Source organism: Piliocolobus tephrosceles, chromosome 5, assembly GCF_002776525.5.
Source record: "Piliocolobus tephrosceles isolate RC106 chromosome 5, ASM277652v3, whole genome shotgun sequence".
Taxonomy (NCBI): Eukaryota; Metazoa; Chordata; class Mammalia; order Primates; family Cercopithecidae; genus Piliocolobus; species Piliocolobus tephrosceles.
This window is the reverse complement of record NC_045438.1, coordinates 20,301,131-20,323,144: the sequence shown is the minus strand read 5'-3', so window position 1 is coordinate 20,323,144 and position 22,014 is coordinate 20,301,131. Positions and strand designations below refer to the sequence as shown.

Below are 22,014 nucleotides of genomic sequence, written 5' to 3'. Positions count from 1 at the left end.
AAAAAAAAAAAAAAAAAAAAAAAAAGAAAATGATAAAAGAAATTCAAGGTGAAAAGGTAAATATAGAAGTTTAGAAAAGGAGATTCAACCTACATATAAATGGAGTCTCTGGACATTTTTTTAAAAAGTCAGTTAAACAGAACAAATAATATTATAATTCAAAAATATATTTTCTAAAATTAAAAAAATTTAGTTAAATCTAGATATTGCAAGAATACCTGGGAAAATTGACCCAGACTAGTTTGCATAGAAATATAGCTTAATAAATCCATTTGACTGTAAACATTAACAACAAAACACCTTTGTGGATCCAGGTAAGTTGTTCAAATGCTTATAAGGGAAACAGTATCAGCTTGGATTGGACTTTTGTAAATCATCATTTTTTTTTGTTAAAAAAAACATTGGGAAGAACATATTTAACATACTCAGAAAGATAATCTGAGTCAAGAATTTTAATATCCAGCTACATTTTGTTTTTGAGTATAAAACCAGACACATAGTTATGAATATGCCAGAACTGAATGGTGTTCCCTTGAGTTATATTTAAAAAAAAAAGCTTTATAAAACCAAGGTAGGATTGAAGAAGTTTCAGCAAAAGGTTCAAGGTGAGCAGTGAATGTATTTAACTATGGAAGATCAAAAGGTGGGAATGAAGGTACGACAGAATACTTTGTAAATGTTCTGTCTGTTACAGTTTAATAGTATAAAACTGGGAGATGTGAGAATATAACTAGAAAGTAGAATACATCTCCTGATTCTACTTGTAGATGTTAATTGAGTAAGAAGAGATCAGTTGAAGCTGACAATAGAATTGTAAGCTCTTAAATGTAATTAAGAGTATAAATATAAAGATAATTATGACTAAAATTGGATGTAGAGGAAGAGAGATGGAAAAATGGTTGCTAGACAGCCTCCCTGTTGGGCATAGTAGGGAACTGACATGCATTGTCTTAGAGAGGAGTGGACCAAGAGTTTTGTATAAAGCTTTTAATAAAATATAACTGCTGGAACAAGAATTCTGCCATTTTTAAGTGCCCAAAGAAATATCTAGATAGGACAAATAAAATAGACCATAAAGTGCCATACATTACATAGAATTAAAAGTAAAATACTAGGATGAGACTGAGATGGAAATGTCAGTCATATTGATGTCTTCATTGTTGTTGTTTTTGTTTATTTTTGAGTCTTGCTCTGTTAGCCCAGGCTGAAGTGCGGTGGCATGATCATGGCCCACTATGAGCTTGAACTTCTGGGCTCAATCCATCCTCTTGCCCCAGCCTCCCACATAGCTGGAACTACAGGCACATGCCACCCGGCCTGACTCATTAGTTTTTTAGAGATGAGGTTTCACTATGTGGCCCAGGCTGCTCTCAAACAATTGGCTTCAGGCCTCCAGCCTCAGCCTCCCAAAGTGCTGGGATTACAGGTCTGATCCACCATGCCTGGCTCATATCAATGTTTAAGGAAAAAAAGAAAAAAACTTTCAGATTGGATTTTACAGATGAGGAAAAAAATCTGGGTCCATGCTGAATATAGGAGATGCCTTAAGTCAAAGTGATCCAGGAAGGATAAAGAGAAGAGATGTTTAATGTATAGCAGGCAAATGAAAATAAAAATAAAGCAGATTATATGATTTTAATATCGCACAAAACACAATTCAACCAAAAAATTATGAGGCAAAGATACTTATAATGCCAAAGGCCAGAATTCACAATGAAAATACAATATCTGTATCTAATTTTGAGGAAAATAAACAAATTTCACAAGGTGGAAACAATAAGAACCAGATAATAAGTAGCCACACACTAATAATGGAGACTAATGCATCTGTCTCAGTCCTTGGCAGGTCAAGTGCACAGAAATTATAAGGTTGTAGGAAACTTCTATATCATAATTGAGAATGCATTATTTTATAGATATTCATAGTAATGTTTGCCAACAAGGAAGGCGTCTTATTTTCAAGTGCACATCAAATATCTATGAACAATGACCATAAATGAATCCAGAAAAAAGCTCAATAAATTAAAAAAAGAACACAAAATCAGCATTTTCTCACTATAATGCAATCAAAGTACAAATTTAAAAACCAAAAATTTCTTCCATCTAAATATTAAAATTCCATCTGTTAAGCAACTTTTGGTTTAAAGGTATAAAACAAAATATGAAATTGTAGAATTTCTTGAAAATAATGCTGTTTCTAACATGACATATCAGTGTCTCTGGGATACCCATAAACCAGTTTTTGAAGGGAAATTTATAGCACCAAATAGCCATATCATACATTTTAAAAGGGAAAAAATAAATGAATATCTAACTAAAAAGCCAGACAAGCAAAGTAAATCAGAAGAAATAAATTGATAGAGAGAAAAGCAGGTAATAAGTTAGAAAACAGAAAATCAGTAGAACTAATAAAACACTAGTTGTGTTTTTGGTTGTTATTGGTTTGTTTGCTTTTTGAGACAGTGTTGCTCTGTCACCCAGGTTGGAGTTCAGTGGCACGATCTCAGCTCACTGCAACCTCCGCCTCCTGGGTTCAAGAGATTCTCTTGCCTCAGCCTCCCCAGTAGCTTGGATTACAGGCGCCCGCCACCACGCCCAGCTAAGTTTTTGTGTTTTTAGTAGAGATGGGGTTTCACCACGTTGACCAGGCTGGTCTCAAACTCCTGACCTCAAGTGATCCACCTGCCTCGGCCTCCTAAAGTGCAGGGATTACAGGCATGAGCCACCATGCCTGGCCAAAACACTAGTTTTTTAAAAACACAAGCAACAAAATAACTTAATCAGTGCAATTTTTTTTTTAATAGAGAAAGCTTAATCTATAATTAATAAGCAATGAGTAGGCAAAAGCATGGAGCAGAAGGATTTTGAAAATCATGAGACTGCTGCTCATAATTTGTGCAAATTAATATGAAAGCCTCTATACAAATGGTTGAGTCACAGAAATTTAGTTTATCAAACTGGCCCCCAAAGTAGAAACAAATTTAACAGGCCGCTTTTCTTAGAAGAAATTGAGAACATTTTCTAAGAGCTCCTTGTGAAATAGTACCAGGCCCGTATGTTTTCTCAGGGGATTTTACCAACCTCTTAAACATCAAATAGTCCCAAAGATACTTAACTGTTTTAAAGCGTAGAGAAAGAAGGAAGACATCAGACTGCTTTTTGAAGTAACCATAACTGATAGAAAACTTGATGAAATTTCAGAAAGGAGTTATATTTCATTTATGAATATCAACTGAAAAGCTTAAATAGAACACAGAATTAGTGCATTAACAATAATTTACCATGTCCAAGCGGGTTATGCATAGAATGCAAGGATGATTTACTATCAATAAATTCACTAATAATTCCCTCATAATATTAACTGATATAAAAAGAGGACTCTTACAACCATGTTCCTGGATGCAGAAAGCTGCTTCAATAAAATTCTAGATTCATTTCTGCTAAAACACCCCGTAAAAGAGGAATCCATGAATGCCTCTTTCAAATGATAAAATGCTTATCTCAGCCCAAAAGCTGACATCTTACTGAGAAAACTTTAGAGGTATTCTATGGTTGGGAACAGAGCCAGAACGTTCATTAATTCCACGACTATTTTACAGGATATTGGAGATATTTCCCTATGAAATTAGACAGGACAACTTAACTGATGTTAGCACTGAAAAGAACAGTGAAAATTACATTTATTCATAGGTAACAAGATTGCATATCTGGAAAACCCAAGAGAATTAGTGGCCCATATGAACAATAAAATAATTAAGTGAAAGATTAGTAGTGTTTCAATTAATATATGGAATTCAATGGTCTTTATAGGTACAAAAAAATAATCTCTGAAAAGTTATAGTGGAAGAGGAGAACTCATTGAGAATCGCCTCAAAAAGGATAAACCATTCAGGTATTAACAAGATTTCTGCGAAACCTGCACTAAGAACATTTTGTTTTTTTCCCCAGAAGTGTAGACTTGGACCAACGCAAAATCGTAACTTGTTCTTGGATAGGAAGATTTAGTTTCATAAAGAAGGCAGTTCTCTGTAGGTAATTTGTAAATTTAACACTGCCCCAACAACAACAAAATTCCAGTAGGTTTTTCTGTAGCTGTACTGTTTGTAAAGTTACTTGGGAGAATAAACAAGTAACAACGGTCAGAATACCCCTGAAAAAAAGAACATTATGATGGGGAGAACTTGCCCTGTCAGCCATTAACTTATGTTGGAAAGCCTTTCAAAGTAAAACCATGTGGAACTGGTGCACGAATACCAGTATTTCTTAGCTCCCACCACGGAAGGTGCTTGGAAGCAGTGACATTCCAGCCATCACCCTTAGTACCCTCTTTGCAGCCTCTAAATGCCATTCCCCACTAATAGAAGCCAGAACTCCCTGGGTGGAGAGCTGGTTCCAGGTCTGTGGCAGAAGACTTACAAGATGAGCCAGGCATATCTTATGCCAAAGAGAAAAGAAGAAATCAAAGGGTAATGGAGTCATATAACAAGGCCACAGGCAACAGCCAATTCCCAAGGCCTTAAGGCTACTGCTGCCTTAGGCATGTACCACTGTCTGCTGGTTAGACCCGTGGGCAGCAACACACCAGTGCTGTATTCTGTTGGCCAACGGAGGGCTAGCTGAGCATCCAAAGAGTAATGACTGCGATTGACTTCAAACATTGTATATCTAAACTCTTAACATTTTTGATAATACTCCCCCCAAAAAGCTATAGCTAAAAACAAAAACATTAAGCAAAATGTCATTGGTCCCCATTTGGAAGTAACTAGGGCACCTGTCCCTTACTCAGAAGTGTGCCTTATAAAGGAAAATACTTAAACATTTGTCTGCCTTTCCTGTTCGGACTGTATTTTAAGTAAACCAAATACCCTACTTGGTAAAGGAAAGTTATTTCTTAGTAGATTGCTGACAAGTGGAATGGATCAATGGCAGGATTAAAAATCACTCTCTTCAATCTCAGATGCAGTAATTGACTGAGGCAAATGTCATCAGTAGGTGAAATTATCAGATGAAGATCATGGCCCAAAGGAAGCTTGAATAATAGACATTTCGCTTAAGAACACATATAGACGGTCAATGCGTACAGGAAAAAAGGGCTCACATCACCAATCATCAGGGAAATGCAAGTCAAAACCATAATGAGATACCACCTCACACCTGTTAGAATATCAGAAAGACAAGTGATGATGAGGATGTGGAGAAAGGGGAGCTCCCGCACAGCCGGTGGGAATGCAAAATGAGGCAGCCACGGCGGAAAATGTGTGTTGTTTCCTCAAAAAGCGAAAAGTAGAAACCACATGATCCAGCAGTCTCGGGTATTTGTCCAAAAGAATTGCAATCAGTATATGGAAGAGATACCTGTGGTTCCATGGCTGTTGCAGCACTCTTCACGATATCCACAGTGTGGAGGCGCCCTAAATGTCCGTCACAGAGGAATGGATAAGGAAAATGGAGCGTGGACGTGGAATCACATATTATCCCAAGGCCTTAAAGTTACTGCTGCCTTAGGTATTTACCAGTGTCCACTGGTTAGACCAGTGGGCAGTATCACACCTGTGCCCTGTTCTGCTATGTCTTTGGAAGAGGACGTGCCAGAGAAAAGGGTGGGGTTTATTACTGTGTGTGCCATATTTATTTTGCCAGACCTTGATGGAGGTTGACAAGAGTTGGAGATTGTGCGGCAGCCTTGCAGCCTGATGAGATGGTGCCACTCGCCTCCCATGGCTTGTGTGGCAGGCGGCCAGGTGGCTCTGCATGCCACTATCAGGAATTCTCCAACAGAGCCTTTGCTGCTTCTGTACGGAGGCAAGGCTTCTGTCTTGGTGTGACTTTGTTTTAAATCTTGACCGTTTTCGGTCTTCTGAGAATAGTTTACTCTTTTGTAAACTAAAAATTCGGTATCTGAAGAAATGTTCAGAATACTCGGAAAATGTCATTTCTGGAATTATTTTCAAAAGCAAAATAAGTGAGCATAATAAGACAGTTGATTCCCCTGTGGAAAATGTCGCTACCATTGTCAAGTTTCAGGAGTGCAGAACTCACTTCTGTTTGTAATTCTTCGTCCCCTTTCTTCTGTGGGGTTAATTTGGGTAAAGGGAAACGAAGGTCACATGTTAGGAACTCTGTGAAAGGAAAAATGAAAGAAACTTCATCCTCGCAGACGTGGCTCAGCAGAATTGCAAAACAGTTGTAATGAATCGGTGTAGTCCTGCTTCCAAAACACTTCGCTTCTTCAGTAGTACATTCAGTCCCTTACCAATTTTTGTAAAAACATTTTTGAGCAGTCAAGCATTTTTCCAGCACCCACAGATTTATGCCACATCCTCATCTTTTGCCTGAAAAATATTGCTTCCTTTTTTCTTGCTCCTTCTCTCAGGACTTCTTGATTTGGTTCTGGCATGAGATCTACCTACACAGGTTTTATTTCCAGCTCTGTTTGTTTTCTGAATATGTCTTAGCCTCAGCTGGTTTCTCTGTGGTGGCTGAAGTGCTTCATGACTCCAGTGAGTACCTCTAATTAAGATGTTTCTTTCACACATGGATTGTGGTTACATTGAATCATTTGCAGAGCTGTTCATTACCATCACTCTATGGCTTATTGTCCTTCTGTATTTATTGACACTGTGTAGGATCACAGCATAAGAAACTTGTGTATCTACTAAAATATTTCTGATATTTGGGCTTCCAGTTGCTGTGTCACATGCAAAGTTGTCATGATCAGAAAATTCATGTACCCCAAGATTCCCTGGACCAAAAGATGTTTCATTTAATTCCATTCTCACTGAGGAAACAAAAGACGTTTCCTTGATAAGTTTTACCTCGCCTCTTCCCACTATATTATGTCATCCTATGTGTGTTTGAGGTTTCATGCAAATGGAAGCCAGCTGATCTCAGGAAGTGCTTTTCAAGAGGTGAGTGGCCTTGGAAGGCTGCCTGCCCTCAGCCTGGCTTCCTTGTCTATGGAACTGGGACAATAAAAGTGTTTTCTTCATAGTGCTGCCAAGAGGGTTACACGAGAAAATTTATATAAAATTCTTATCAGAGTGCCTGACAAAAAGTCAGTGTCCAGTAAGTACTTGCTGCTGTTAACCTCTGTATTTTATCGTTGGAAATAATGGATGGAAAAGAGATTCAGTCATTATAATTTCCCTTATTTGTTTAATCTAAACAGCAGACAGGAGTTCTGAAGAAATTCAGAAACCCTTTGATATTAAATCAGTCCTGAATTAAAAATAGCAAAATAAGCAAAGATGGTTTTGGAAACACCTGTGAGATTAGAGGGAATTTGAGGATGCCCTGAGCCACGTGTGAATGGGAGTTGTCTTTGGCAGCCCAGTGAAATAAACAGCAAAAGCTTAGAAAAATCAGTTTGGAATCTCAGCACTGAGGCTCTGCGGCTGTCCTGGTAAAGTGCTCTCTACCTGTCATGGTTTCTTCCATAAAACATGGAGATTGCGATAAAATAGGGATGCACCTTGATCCATTTTTGTAAATGGTTTATGTAGCAGTTGTGTTTTGTAAATAGTGACACACTGTGTAAATGTTAGGGTTACCCTCACCCAGTGGTTCCCAAAGTGGGGTGCCCTGGACGTGCAGCATCAGCCTGACCTGGGAACATGTTAGGAGTGCACGTTCCCAGGCCCCATGCCACCCCTTACAGCAGCAACTGCACAGGAATACTTTTCAAATAAAGATGTGCTTGTGGCAGAAGAAAATAAAATGTAGACATTTTATTTCTCCACTTTCCTTCAAAATTCAGCTAACTCTTGAACAACATGGATTTGAAATGCATGGGTCCACTTATACATGATTTTTTTTTCAACAAATATATTAACATTTTTGGAGATTTTCAACACTTTGAAAAAACTCATAGATGAACCACATAGCCTAAAAGTCTAAAAAAATTAAAAAGATATGTTATGAATGCATAAAATGTATGTAGATATTAGTCTGTTTTATCCTTGACTATCATAAAATTTACATCTTTTTAAAAAGTTAAAATTTATTAGAATGTATGCACATTCTCAGTCAAGAGAAATATAACAAGTGCAGAAATGCAGTATGAAATCATCACTTCAGAAACTCAACTGTCGTCCATCCAGCACTTCTGTCCTCATTTCATCGCCTTGCTGTTGCTGTTGTGGTGAGCTCAGGAGTTACAAGTATCCCTTAAAACTCTGTGTGATGCTCACCGCCTCTGTGTGAGCTGTTTGTCTCTCCAGTAAATTGTGTGTTGCAGTGAAAGGTGGTCTCTTAACGGCTCTTGTGTATTTTCATTGTGTTTAACGCAATACTGTAAACCTTGAATTACACCATGGGGCCCATAGGAAGTGCCCCTAGAGATGCTGAACCTTCTCCCAAGAAGCAGGGAAAGCCACGACTTTACAGAAAAAGCTGAATTGCTTGGTATGTACGTAGACTGGCAGGCGGCTGCCATTTCAAGATAAATGAATCCAGTATAAGAAATAATGTAAAAAAAGAAAAGGAAACTTGTGGAGACATGGCTGCAGCTGTGCCAGCAGGCATGAAAACCTTGCACTTTTTGTTAAATCCTTTAAAATCTCATATTGCAAATGCAGCTTTTATGTGAGCGCAGGATTGCTATGAGAAAGGCATACCTATAGACTCTAATATGATTCAAGAAAAAATGAAGTCATCTGACAAAGCAAAGGGAAGGTGAAGGATGACTTGATAATTTTAGAAAGAAGTTTGGCTTAAAAAGTTCAAGATAGGGCCGGGCATGGTGGCTCACGCCTGTAATCGCAGCACTTTGGGAAGCTGAGGTGGGCGGATCACCTGAGGTTGAGAGTTTGAGACCAGCCTGACCCACATGGAGAAACCCCATCTCTACTAAAAATACAAAATTAACCGGGTTTGGTGGTGCATGCCTCTAATCCCAGCTACTTGAGAAGACTGAGGCAGGAGAATCCCTTGAACCTGGGAGGTGGAGGTTGCGGTGAGCCGAGATTGCGCCATCGCACTCCAGCCTGGACAAGAGCAAAACTCTCTCTCTCAAAAAAAAAAACGAGTTCAAGATAACAGGAGAAGCAGCTTCTGACCAAGAGGCAGCAGCTGAGTTCCCAGATGCCATTAAGGAAATCATTGAGGGCCGGGCACAGTGGCTCACGCCTGTAATCCCAGCACTTTGGGAGGCCAAGGTGGGAGGATCACCTGAGGTCAGGAGTTCAAGACCAGCCTGGCTAAGATGGTGAAACCCTGTCTCTACTAAAAATACAAAAATTAGCGGGGTGTGGTGCTGGCACCTGTAATCCCAACTACTTGAGAGACTGAGGCGGGAGAATCGCTTGAGCCCAGGAGGTGGAGGTTGTAGTGAGCTGAGATTGTGCCACTGCACTCCAGCCTGGGCAAGAGAGCAAGACGCCATCTTAAAAAAGAAAAGAAAAGAAAAGAAAATCCTTGAGGAGAAAGGATATCTGCCTGAACAGGTTTTTAGTGCAGATAAAAGTGCCCTATTCTTAGGGAAAAACATGCTACAAAGGACATTTATTGGTAAGGAAGAGAAGGAACACCAGACTTAAGGCAGGAAGGGATAGGTCAACTCTACTGGTTTGTGCAAATGCAGCTGAGCTTGTGATCAGGACTGCCCTCATCCATAAAACTGAGCCTTGAAGGGAAAAAAAACACCACCTGCCAATCTTTTCATTGTTCACCAAGAAAGCAGGACAGTGAGAACCTTTTCCTGCATTGGTTCCATTGTTACTTTGTCCCTGAAGTCAGGAAGCGACTGCCTTTTTTTTTTCTGAGACAGAGTCTAGCTGTGTTGCCAGGCTGGAGTGCAGTGGTGCAGTCTTGGTTCACTGCAGCCACTGCCCCCTGGGTTCAAGCAATTCTCCTGCCTCAGCCTCCCTAGTAGCTATGATTATAGGCATGTGCCACCACGCCCAACTGACTTTTGTATTTTTAGCAGAGATGGGGTTTCACCATGTTGGCAAGGATGGCCTCGATCTCCTGACCTCATGATCTGCCCACCTTGGTCTCCCAAAGTGCTGGGATTGCAGGCATGAGCCACTGCACTTGGCCACGACTGCCTTTTAAAGGTCTTTTGATATTGGACAATGCCCCTGGCCACCCAGAACCCAATGAGTTTAACACCAAAGGCATCAAAGTGGTCTTGCCCCCAAACAACTTCTCTAATCCAGACTCCAGATCAGAGGGTCATTACAAATGGAACCCTATGGAAAGCATTGTCAATGCTGTGGAAGAGAACTCTGATGGAGAGAACATCATGAAAACCTGGAAAGATTATACCATTGAAGAGGCCATTACTGTTATAGGAAAAGCCATGCAAGCCATCAACCCTGAAACAATTCCCACTGGAGAGAACTGTCCAGAGTTGTGCATGATCTCACAGGATTTATGACAGGGCCAATCAAGGAAATCATGAAAGAGATCGTGGATATGGCAAAAAAGGTTTCAAGCTATGGATCTTGGAGAAATTCAAGAGCTAACAGACACTACACCAGAGGAATTAAGAGAAGACCACTTGATGGAGATGAGTGCTTCAAACCAATGCTGGACAATGAGTAAGAAGACATGGAAGAAGCAGTGCCAAGAAACAAACTGACATTAGACATAATCTGGAAGAAGGGTTCTGATGACTCAGTGCTTTTGATATGTTTCATGACATGGATCCTTCTGTGATACAGGCAGTGAAATGAAAGCAAATGGTAGGAGGATTGGTACCATATAGAAAATGTGAGAAAGCCAAAATGTCAGGCAGAAATTACGACATATTTCTGTAAAGTTACACCAAGTGAGCCTGCCTCTGCTGCCTCCCCTTCCACCTCCTCCACCTCTTCTGCCTCGGCCACCGCTGAGACAGCAAAACCAACCCCTGCTACTCCTCCTTCCCACTCAACATGAAGACAATGAGGATGAAGACCTCTGTGATGCCACTCAGTGAATAATGAGTATATTTTCTCTTCCTTATAATTTTTTAAATATCATTTTCTTTTCTTTAGCTTACTGTATTGTAAGAATAAAGTATTAATACACATAGCATATAAAATATATGGTAATTGATTGTTTATGTTATTGGTAAGACTTCTAGTCAACAGTAGATTATCAGTAAAGCTTTTGGAGAGTCAAAAGCTTCATGTGGATTTTTGACTGCATGGAGGGCCAGCACCCCTAGCCACCACATTGCTCAAGGGTCAACTGTATATCAGACATTTACTTGTAGACTTTACTTCAAAACCTGCTTAGTCATTAACAGAATCATTGGGAAGGCCTAAATCTGAAGGACTCATTCTTACATTAAAATAGTTCTTTTTCGGTGATTATTTTATTTGCTGAGCAGAAGCTCTTTAGTTTGATGCAGTCCCATTTATTTACTTTTGTTTTGTAGCCTGAGCTTTTGTTCTGACGTTCAAAATATTATTGCCAAAGTCAATATTGAGGTGCTTTTCCACTATGTTCTCTTCTAGGAGTTTTATGATTTTAGGTCTTTCATCCATTTTGAGTTGAGTTTTGTGTATGGTCAAATAAAGGTCCAATTTCATTCTTTTGTGTGCAGAAATCCAGTTTTCCTAACACCATTTATTAAAGAGATTACCATTTATTAAAGAGGTTATCCTTTCCTCATTGTGTCCTCTTGATGGCCTTATTGAAAATTAGTTGTCCTTATAGTTGTCCTTATTTCTGAGCTCTATACTCTAATTGGTCTGTGTGTTTGTTTTTCTGGCAGTAGGCACATTGTTTTAGTTACTGTAGCTTTGTAATATAATCTTAAATCAAGTGTGATGCCTCCAACTTTATTTTTCTTAAATGGAAAAGCAACCTATGGACTGGGAAACATTATTTGCAAACCACATATCTGATAAGGATTTAATATCCAAAATTTATAAAGAACTCTTGCAACTCAATAGCAGAAAAACAAATGACCTGATTGAAAAATGAGTAAAGGACCTGGATAGACATTTCTCCAAAGACAACATAAAAACGGCCAAAAATCTATATGAAAAGGTGCTCCACATTGCTAATCATAAGAGAAATGCAAATTAAAACCACTGAGCTATCACCTCATACCTGTAAGGATAGCTATTATCAAAAAGACAAGAGATAGCAAATGTTGGTGAGGGTGTGAAAAAAGGGAACCCTGTGCACTGTTGGTGGGAATGTAGGTTGGTGCAGCCATCTGGAAAACAGTATAGAAAACAGTGACAATAGAACTACAATATGACCCAGCAGTCCTCCTTCTGGTATATGCTCAAAGGAGAGGCAATCAACACCATGTAAAGTCATCTGCCCTCCCATGTTCATTGAGCATTAGTCACAACAGCCAAGCTATAGAAACAACCTAAAAGCTCATCAATGAACACAAATAAAAAATATGATACAGAAGTGTGTGCATATGTCTGTACACAGGTACACACAATGGTATAGCCTGCCATTTGCCACACTGTGGATGGACATGGAGGAATTATGCTAAGTGAAATAAACCAGACACAAAAAGAAAAAGACTGCAGGATCTCAATTCTGTGTGAAATTGTATCTTAACAAGAGCTCAGAGACACCAAGATAGATGATGGAAGTGTGGCTAACAGGGTAGACACAGGCGGGAACGGGGAGGAAATGGAGAGATGTGGGTCAAAGGATACGAAACAGCAGCTGCTAGGATGAAGAAGTCCGGGTATCTAATGTGCAACACGAGTGCTCAAGTTAATAAAACCATGGAGTATTAGGGATTTTCCTGAAGTGCATAGATTTTAGCTGTTCTTGTTACAAATACAAGTAGCGATGTGAGATGATAGATATGAGAGTCCACCTCTCTACAGTTACCAGTACTATTATCTTCATATCTGTAGGTATGGATCCCATAAAGTCATGTTGCGAACTTCAAATATACACAATATGCTTAATTTTTTAAAAAAACAGTAGGGTTTTGCGGGAAAAGGAATCACCTTTGACACCTTCCTTCTGCTGCACTGTGACGTTGCTGTTTATTACTAGTAGGCTTTCAGAAAATATTTGTTGATACACTTTGTTACTTAATGATTATCTCATCTCTCAATTCCATCAGAATGGTATCTGATAACAGATTTTGTCTCTAAAATAAACTATTGATGGCAGTTCTGGATACATATATCCAGAATTGTGTCACACACAGTTAGAGAGGAACTTATTTATCAACAGCTATAAAAAACCTAAGTATTTGAATTGCTCAGATTCTAAGCTGATGAGTAGGAAACACAGTATAGCATATGTACCTATTTCAAGTTAATGGGGGAGGATACAATAGAGCATCTTTTTTTTTTTTTTTTTTTCATTCAGTTTGGAACTTCAAGGTAAGGTTGCATTACAGAATCTATACTCCTTCCTTAAAATTAGTCATCAAACATGAGCATATATTTAAAACTGTTCACAGGGTACTATGGAGACTTTTGATAGTAAATAGAAGGTATGACATAAGTTCACTAAGATGTAAAAAATCTACGAGAGAGAAGGGGAAAAGATTCCTGTTTTATACAGTTAGTTCCCCAGCTTGGATGATGTTTTGTCAGGCATCCCGGTTGTTGCTGTTGTATTTAATCAACTGCACTAATCTATAGACAGTCCCTCTGCTCTACGTAGCATACAGCTGATTCCTCACTCTGAGTTAACATGGCACACCTGCTCATCTTGTCTTGTAGGCTTACGTGTATGAAATGGGCTCGAGCACGTTTTCTCACCGGCTGGCTGGGCACACAGACACCGTCACTGCAGTGGCCTTCAACCCATCCATGCCCCAGGTACAGTCTTGCTGAGTGGGCGGGGCACCTCTGCTCCATACAGGTCTTACGTTATATTTCTGTATCTTTATGACTTTATTTTGATGAAATCTTATAATATTTAAGGTTACATGCCAGTGTTCACTGAGTACAGGGAGAACTTAGGAAATACACTTTTATTGGAGAGAGAGAGAAATAAACCTTTATTGTGGGGAAATGCATCTGGAAAAGTTTCTTTTATAATGAAGGTGTTTGCCACTCAGCACTCGTGCATGTTTAATGGAATGAAACGGGAATGTATGGGAAGACCCGTGGATAAATACGGTTACATGGGGCACTAACATGAACACCAGTGCCAGCAAGAAAGCAAGCAGCAGAGCAAGTAAAGAACAGGATTTTGAAAATTCTTATGGAAAAAAGTCCACAGCATTTCCAGAAACTTTTTTAATTAGAAGAAAACATGAAAATAACCATTGCAAATCAATTGTATATAAAAAATGGTCTTCTATTAAAATGTAGAGGGAGATTTTTTGCAAAGGATTAAAAATATTAGGTATTGGCCAGGCGTAGTGGCTCACAACTGTAATCCCAGCACTTTAGGAGGCCAAGGCGGGTGGATCACCTGAGGTCAGGAGTTCAAGACCAGCCTGGCCAACATGGCGAAACCCCGTCTCTACTAAAAAATACAAAAATGAGCCAGCCATGGTGGTGGGTGCCTGTAATCCCAGCTATTCAGGAGGCTGAGGCAGGAGAATCGCTTGAACCCAGGAGGCGGAGGTTGCAGTGAGTCGAGATCACGCCACTGCACTCCAGCCTGGGCAACAAAACGAGACTCTGTCTCAAAAAAATAAAATAAAATAAAATAAATATCAGGTATTAAACTCCAGTGTTTGGGAATAGTTTCATTTTGTCTCTTTAAGATTGAGGCTTTGATTCAGAGAATAGCGTCATTGTGTGACTGTGTGCTCTGGCCTAGCGCGTGTGATCAGGTGGAACGGCACTCCACACACGTCTTGTGACCCTGCTCTTCTCCACTAAACAACATATCGCTGTGGTTCAGGGCATGTTGCTGTGCCTGGCACTCGTGCTACTGCTGCTGTATATTGAATAATATTGAATATTGAAAATGAGTAAGTGCATCTTGTGCTGTCATGGACCAGAGCTTCCATCAGCATCACCGCTGAATTCCATCCTTGGCCCTAATTTATCTTTTCAGTCTGCTCCAGATGGGAATTTGAATTTATGCTTTCCTTCCCTATGACAAACAATACTGAGCCGTACATCTTCATGATGCTTCATTCTTCCCATGATGAGACTGTGCCATGTGCACTGTAAAGGACCTGCTTTTCTTGATAATATTTGTGCCATCTCCTATTCTGCACTTTTAAAACATATTGTTTTGAGTTGTTGTGTTCTTTCATAATCCTTTGAACGGCATTTGGGCAGCGAGATGGAGGGGTGGTCAGAAAAGAAAGAAAGATGAAAAGTGCCAAAGCTAGACCCCGCAGGGTGGCAGCGGGGAGAGGGGGAGTGATTTATGGGGGAGTCAGATGTTAGCTGTCTTGACCCTTGAGTATTTGGCATCAAAATGTCTTTCAGCCTGACTGAATTTTTTTGAATACTTGAAAATTTTCAGTGAGAAAAAGGTTGGGTAGGTCTCTATTGCCCTTGAGATTAATGAATAAAAGAAACAAATAGGGGCCGGGTGCGGTGGCTCATGCCTGTAATCCCAGCACTTTGGGAGGCCGAGGCAGGCGGATCACGAGGTCAGGAGATCAAGACCATCCTGGCTAACATGGTGAAACCCCGTCTTTACTAAAAAATAGAAAAGTTTAGCCGGGCGTGGTGGTGGATGCCTGTAATCCCAGCTACTCGGGAGGCTGAGGCAGGAGAATGGGTGAACCCAGGAGGTGGAGCTTGCAGTGAGCTGAGATCATGCCACTGCACTCCAGCCTGGGCAACAGAGCAAGACTCTGTCTCAAAAAAAAAAAAAAAAAGAAACAAATATGGTGTAAATATAGTTACAAAAAATAAAGAGGAAAAAGCAACAAGTTGTAGTTGTCATGAACCTTGGTGATGAAGGGCCACTAAAGAACAGGCACAAGAAGCCTGCTATGCATATGTATACATCATACTGATTCATTAAGTGTAATGATATCATATACTGAATTATATAATATATAGTATATAATTATATAATTCACTAAGTTCATTATACTTATGTATACATGAGTAAGTATAATGTATACATGTTGTTGTATACATTACAACATGTTGTTGGTTCCTTATTTTTAAAAATTTCCTTTCTTTACTGATATTAGTCCACTTTCTTCCACATATATCACCTCACTACCGTTCCTCTGTTTCCCAGCACTGTAAATCAAACAACTGGAAGTCGTTTTTATTTTCATACGTTGTATTACAATAATTACTTATCATGACTACAGTAACTTTTAAAATATGTTTTCTCAGGATTGGACAATATTGGTAATTATTGAAGAGACAGTTAACCACATAAAATTAAGTAAAATTAAGATTTGGAAATAAACACAGGCAGGAAAAGTTTTTGTTAAAAGTAAACATGATAAAGAAGCACTAGGGATGGTGGAACAGGACATCAAAAATCTTCTTCACAAAGGCAATGAAAACAGGCAGGAAAAGTTTTTGTTAAAAGTAAATATGATAAAGAAGCACTAGGGGTGGTGGAACAGGACATCGAAAATCTTCTCCTTCACAAAGGCAATGAAAACAGTCACAGAAATTGTCAAAACCAGCTTTCTTAGAACTCTGAAAATTAACCAGAGGCTCCCAACAATCCAAAGAACGTGTATGCAAGAAAAATCCAAGTCTCAGTAAGGCAGCATCCTTTGAAGCCTATCCTACATAATTTAATAAGAAAGGAGAGCTTCACTTTAAATTGAATACCATCGGTTGGCAAATGAAGTTCTTGTGTGAAGCACAGGTAAAGTTGGAGGTTGTATTTATTTAATACGTGATTTCATTTAGCAGTATATGAGGGCACTGCTGTTTTGAAGGAAAGATTGATAGCACTCTCCTAAGCATGGTTTATTTTGTTTATGATATAAAAACATACACACAAGGAAAACATGGGAACAAGTGTGGTCAAATATTGGAAGTCTGTGCCACAAACACCAATAGCATTTCCCCTGTCTAACAGTTGGATCTGGTAATGAGAGAATGCTGGAGCTGTGAAAACTGGGGAGTGAAATTGGTGACAGCACAGCTCACACTTGGGGGACTGCTACTTTCTTTTTCTTTTTTTTTTTTTTTGAGACGGAGTCTCTCTCTGTCACCCAGACTGGAGTGCAGTGGCACAGTCTCGGCTCACTGCAAGCTCCGCCTCCCGGGTTCACGCCATTCTCCTGCCTCAGCCTCCCCAGTAGCTGGGACTACAGGCGCCCGCCACCTCGCCCGGCTAGTGTTTTGTATTTTTAGTAGAGTCGGGGTTTCACTGTGTTAGCCAGGATGGTCTCGATCTCCTGACCTTGTGATCCGCCTTCCTCAGCCTTCCAAAGTGCTGGGATTACAGGCGTGGGCCACCGTGCCTGGCCTACTTTCTGTATTAACTATGATCAGCTCGTCAGAATTTTACAGGCTAGCTCCAGACCTGATGCAGGAAATCCCCAAACTGAGGCTTAGCCCAGCAGGGTTCTTGGCTTTGCTCAGGAAAGAATTCGAGGGTGAGGTGGTGGTGACAGAGCAAAGTGTGCAGCAAAACGGTAGCTGCACCGACAGCAGAGCCACGGCACAGGCAGAGTGGCCCAGAGCAGCACGCATTGGTCGCTGGCGAGCAGTTATACCCACGCTTAATTATATGCTAAATAAGGGGCAGGCTCTTCATGAGCTTTCTGGAAAACGGATGGGAGTTCCGGAACCATGTAAGGTCACTTCTGGGTTGTTTCCACGCATTTGTAAACCGTTATGGTGCCAGTGGGAGTGTCTTATGCAGATGAATTATCATCAGTACACAATGAGTAATGAGAGCAACCAGAGACAGCTTCAGCACCATCTTGGCCCTAGCTGGTTTGGGCCAGTTCCTGTGCTACATCCTGTTTTGATCAGAAGGGTCATGACCCAGGCTCTGGAAACAAGCCCTGCTGACCCCTGCCTCAGACCCCCTAATTTCTAATTTCTGATGGGTACTTGGTAGTGTTCTGTCTCACTCTATAAATTTAACTTAAAACATGTATCTTATGATAAATACATTTTTAGCTCCGCAGTCATTACTGCTACTTTGAAGCGGGCTGTTTTGACAAACAGGTTTAAGGCTCTCTATTCTACCTCCACATTACAGCCTCATCAGATGATCAGACCTTTCATCTATGACTTAAGCACGTTTTTGATAAAATGCAAAGCTGGTCATTGCAGGATGACATCTGACACCAGGAGTAAGCAGGTTTTGGGAATGGCCAGTTCACTATTGACTGTTGTTACCTGGGGGAAAAATGTCATAGAAGCATGTCTGGTGCCACTGACACCCAGCCTGTGATGGTCTTTGCAATCAGTAGGAGAAACTCATGGAAATCTGCTCAGCCAGGTGGCAGACTCTGGCTGCTGCCACGTACCTAGGGTGCTGGTGAGAGACCTTACATTAGGAACCTGGAGCATGATGATATCTATGGCAGCTCCCACACTTAGTCCTTCATAACACAGGTGTCTATCAGGCTGTAGATGTCTTGTTCTCCCTGAGTCTCTCAGATACGGAATGGTCATTAATAGCATTTGTCCTGTGTCTTTTCCAAGGTTGCTTGGGAACAAATGATGCTGTGTAAAATAATAACCAAAGCTGCTGTTGAGTGTCCCCCAAAAGCGAGGAGCTGTGTGAGGGTCTTTCCTCATGTTATCCAGTTCTTGCCGGCAGCTTTGTTTGCAGATGTTAGCGCAGCTGTGTCTCAGATAACAGTGTGGGGATCCAGACAGATCAGTTTATATGCAGTTGAGAGTTTGCACCAGCATCCCCACAGCTTCCAAGCCCACGCACTTATGCCCCACTGTGAACTTCTATGTAGGAAATCTGTTAGGTGCTGCACACATTTGTAATAAGATAAAATACATTGCTTCTGCCATTTGTATTTAAATATTTATTTTAAAGTTCTTTTTGAAATTGGAAAAAAAAACCCAGTCTAGATAGACTTGCCATTCATCCAAAACCTAGGCCGTGTTTGCAAGTCCTTCTGCGCTGAGACAACTTCCTGGCCTCTCACATTCATAAGAGGACTTTCTGGCAGATTAGCCCGTGCCACTGTTTTTATATCCCAAATGGCAGCCCACATCGTCGCTATGGATAAGAAGGTAAACTCTGTGCTGACCTCTCACCGCGTGAGCGCCGTTATTCTGGGACCATGTCGCGGTTTCACAGTTGGAGAGCACCTTCCAGCTTGAAATCTCAGATGGCCCGCGTTTCCCCACTAAGCATGCTCCAAGGTCAGCACTGCGGAGCCTCCCAGTAGGAGGATAAAACACACGTTAGAGAAACGCGTTTCCAGAGAAGGGGAATCAATAGGTGAGAGAGGGATGGGGGTAGAGAGAGACAGAGAGATGGTTGGAATTTTTTATGTGAATTGGCTCACGCAGTTGGGGCGGCTGGGAAGTCCCACGTGCTGCTGTCTGCAAGCTGGAGTCCAGGAAAGCTGGTGGTTTGTTCCAGTCTGAGTCCAAAGGCTTGAGAATGGGGGAAGAGTTGGGGGGTACTGGTGTTAAGTCCCAGCCCAAGGGCAGGAGGGGAGACCAGTGTCCCAGCGCAAACAGGCAGAAATGCAAATCGTTTAAAAGCTGCTGCGGCGAATGCGTTTGAGCGACGCTTGGACGCTTCCCGTCGGCGCAGTAACTAATCACAGCGTGGGCCGCGGAGGAAAAGGCCGATTTCCCGACTGCAGTTCCGTGGTCGGGAGGCTGCGGGGCTCACGGGCTTAGCTCCCTGGCAGGGCGGCTCCGGCAGAATCCGGTGCTCGGCCTTTTCCGGCTTCCGGAGGCGCCGCCGTCCTGGCTCGGGGCGAGCTCCGCCTTCCGGGCCGAGATCCCGTTGCTCGCTCCGCGCGTCTCCCCGCCCGTCCTCCACGTGTGGACGCTTTGTCCTTGTCCCGCCCCTGTGATGACACCTGGGACATCCACAACCGTCCCCCGTCTGGAGGCCGCCGACGTAGCCACACCCGCCAAGGCCTCTTTCCCTGTGGGCGACTCTAGCCGCCCGTTCGCGGGTGCCCGGACCGTGGGGTGGACATCGGGGGGCGCCATGCCTGGCTCGGCGCGGACGCCCCAGCTTCTGCCGGCCCTGCCCGGACCCCGTTCCCGGCCGCCACCTCCGCGTCCCATTCCCACTTTCCCAGGTCGCCCCTGGTGTCCTTCCAGCAACCACCGGCAGGAAGTCACTGTGGGCGCAGGGGTCTGGTCTGCTTGTCACCACTGGCATCCCTCTTGTGGCCCACGTGGCTCTTTTTTTTCTTTCTTTTTTTTTTTTTTTTGGAGCATATTTGAGAGGATCCTTCTTCCTTACTACCAATTAAGCCACTTTACATTCACATAAAATACATAACTGTATGATTCACGACTTTATAGTTACTTAACGGTGTGATTTTCATAATTCTCTCTGTGCTAATTATAAACACACCTTTGAGGAAAGCTGCCATCTTTCTTTGTTTCCTCTACTAGAAAGTACCCTGTAAAGTACTTGGTACATTTTGAAAGATCCTTGAGTTCTACTCTTGAAAAATAATTTCTTTCCTTTTCCTTTCCTTTTCTTTTTTTTTTTTTTTTTTTCTTGTGAGACACGGTTTCACTCTTGCCCAGGCTACAGTGCAATGGTGCAATCACAGTTCACTGCAGCCTCGAACTCCTGGGTTCAAGCAATCCTCCCGCCTCAACCTCCTAAGTAGCTGATACTACAGGCATGCACCACCCCACCCGGCTCATGTTTTAATTTTCATTTTTAGTAGAGATGGAGGTCTCCCTATTTTGCCCAGGCTGGTCTCAAACTCCTGCCCTCAAGCAATCCTCCCACCTTAGCTTCCCGAAGTGCTGGGGACTAAGGTGTATGCCACGGGCCTGGCCTGAAAAAATAATTTATTTTATGGTAATCTTCATCTTTGAGTTTTGTTACATGACAGAATTCCCCAAATACCAAAGGCTTTCCCTAACACTCATGGAAGGTCATCCAGTTCTGTCCAGCATCCCCTTCATCTCGGAGCATGGCCGATGGGTGAAGTCCCACCAGACCTGCTGGGCCCTGTGGGGCAAGGTGGAGGCTGGCCAACATCCCATTCCCCATGGTCACGCCCACCATGAGGCCCAGCCCAGCCCAGCAGAGTGGAGAGAGTCCCCTGAGGGTGGGTGGACACAGAGAATAAATATTTCCAAACATGAACACACTTTACCATGTTTCATTTTGTAGTGTTGTTGAATTTTAGGAGTGGTGTTCATCTGGTGCTAATTGTCTCTGTCTATAGAAGTATCTAAAGCAGGCCCATTGCTCCAAAAACTTTGTAGTGCACAATTTTTCCAGTCACAGTTATCAGATAGGTCTCTGAAACAGCAGTGCTTCCTCAGGAACACGTGGCAGATAGGCTTAGAAGCCTTCATGTTGCAGTAAAACATTTATTTGATTTTAAGATACATGTTATCCCTTCACTAACATTTGTGAAATTGTTGAACCTGGAAATATTCATCCTTCCTTTTTAAAGTAGCATGTTCTTTCTCTGTTTTATTAAATCCCTAGTGCAACCTACACGTAATGTTGTTTAAAATCATGCCCACAAAATGAAGCATGTGACTCAAGCTTTCGTTTTAAGAAAATCTATTAGATGGTGCATCAAAATAATGATTTGAACTTTTTATTGTAGGAAAAGACCCCTCCAAGGCCCAGCCCGGCATATGAACATGTGAAGTGCGTGTGTTGGGCATATGAACATGTGAAGTGCGTGTGTTGGCCTAGAGAGCGGGCTGCGTATTGATTAGAGTAGGATGTTAGGTCACACAGGGCAGCCCTCCCACCAGACAGGAAATACAGGCCACCTGCCTTCAACAGCTCAGGATCAGTGTTGGGGAGTGATAACACCAACCTTCCAGTAGGAGGATAAAACACATGTTACAGAAACACGTTTCGAGAGAAACGGAATCAATAGGTGATGGTGGATGGAGAGAAAGGGAGGGAGGGAGGGATAGATGGATGGATGGATGGATGGAGAGAGGGAGGGAGGAAGGAAGGGATGGATAGAGAGGGAGAGGGATGGATGGATGGAGAGGGATGGATGGATGGAGGGATGGAGAGGGG

The 22,014-nt window shown here is 41.7% G+C and overlaps 1 protein-coding gene across 1 annotated transcript in view; it reads left to right on the top strand.

Moving 5' to 3' along the window:
• The window catches only part of WDR27 (WD repeat domain 27), a 247,483-nt gene that overhangs the window by 101,515 nt on the left and 123,954 nt on the right, over nt 1-22,014 (top strand). The window contains exon 25 of the mRNA XM_023198152.2: nt 13,650-13,748. Coding sequence (XP_023053920.2) covers nt 13,650-13,748 — 99 coding nt within the window. The remainder of the gene's footprint in view (nt 1-13,649; nt 13,749-22,014) is intronic.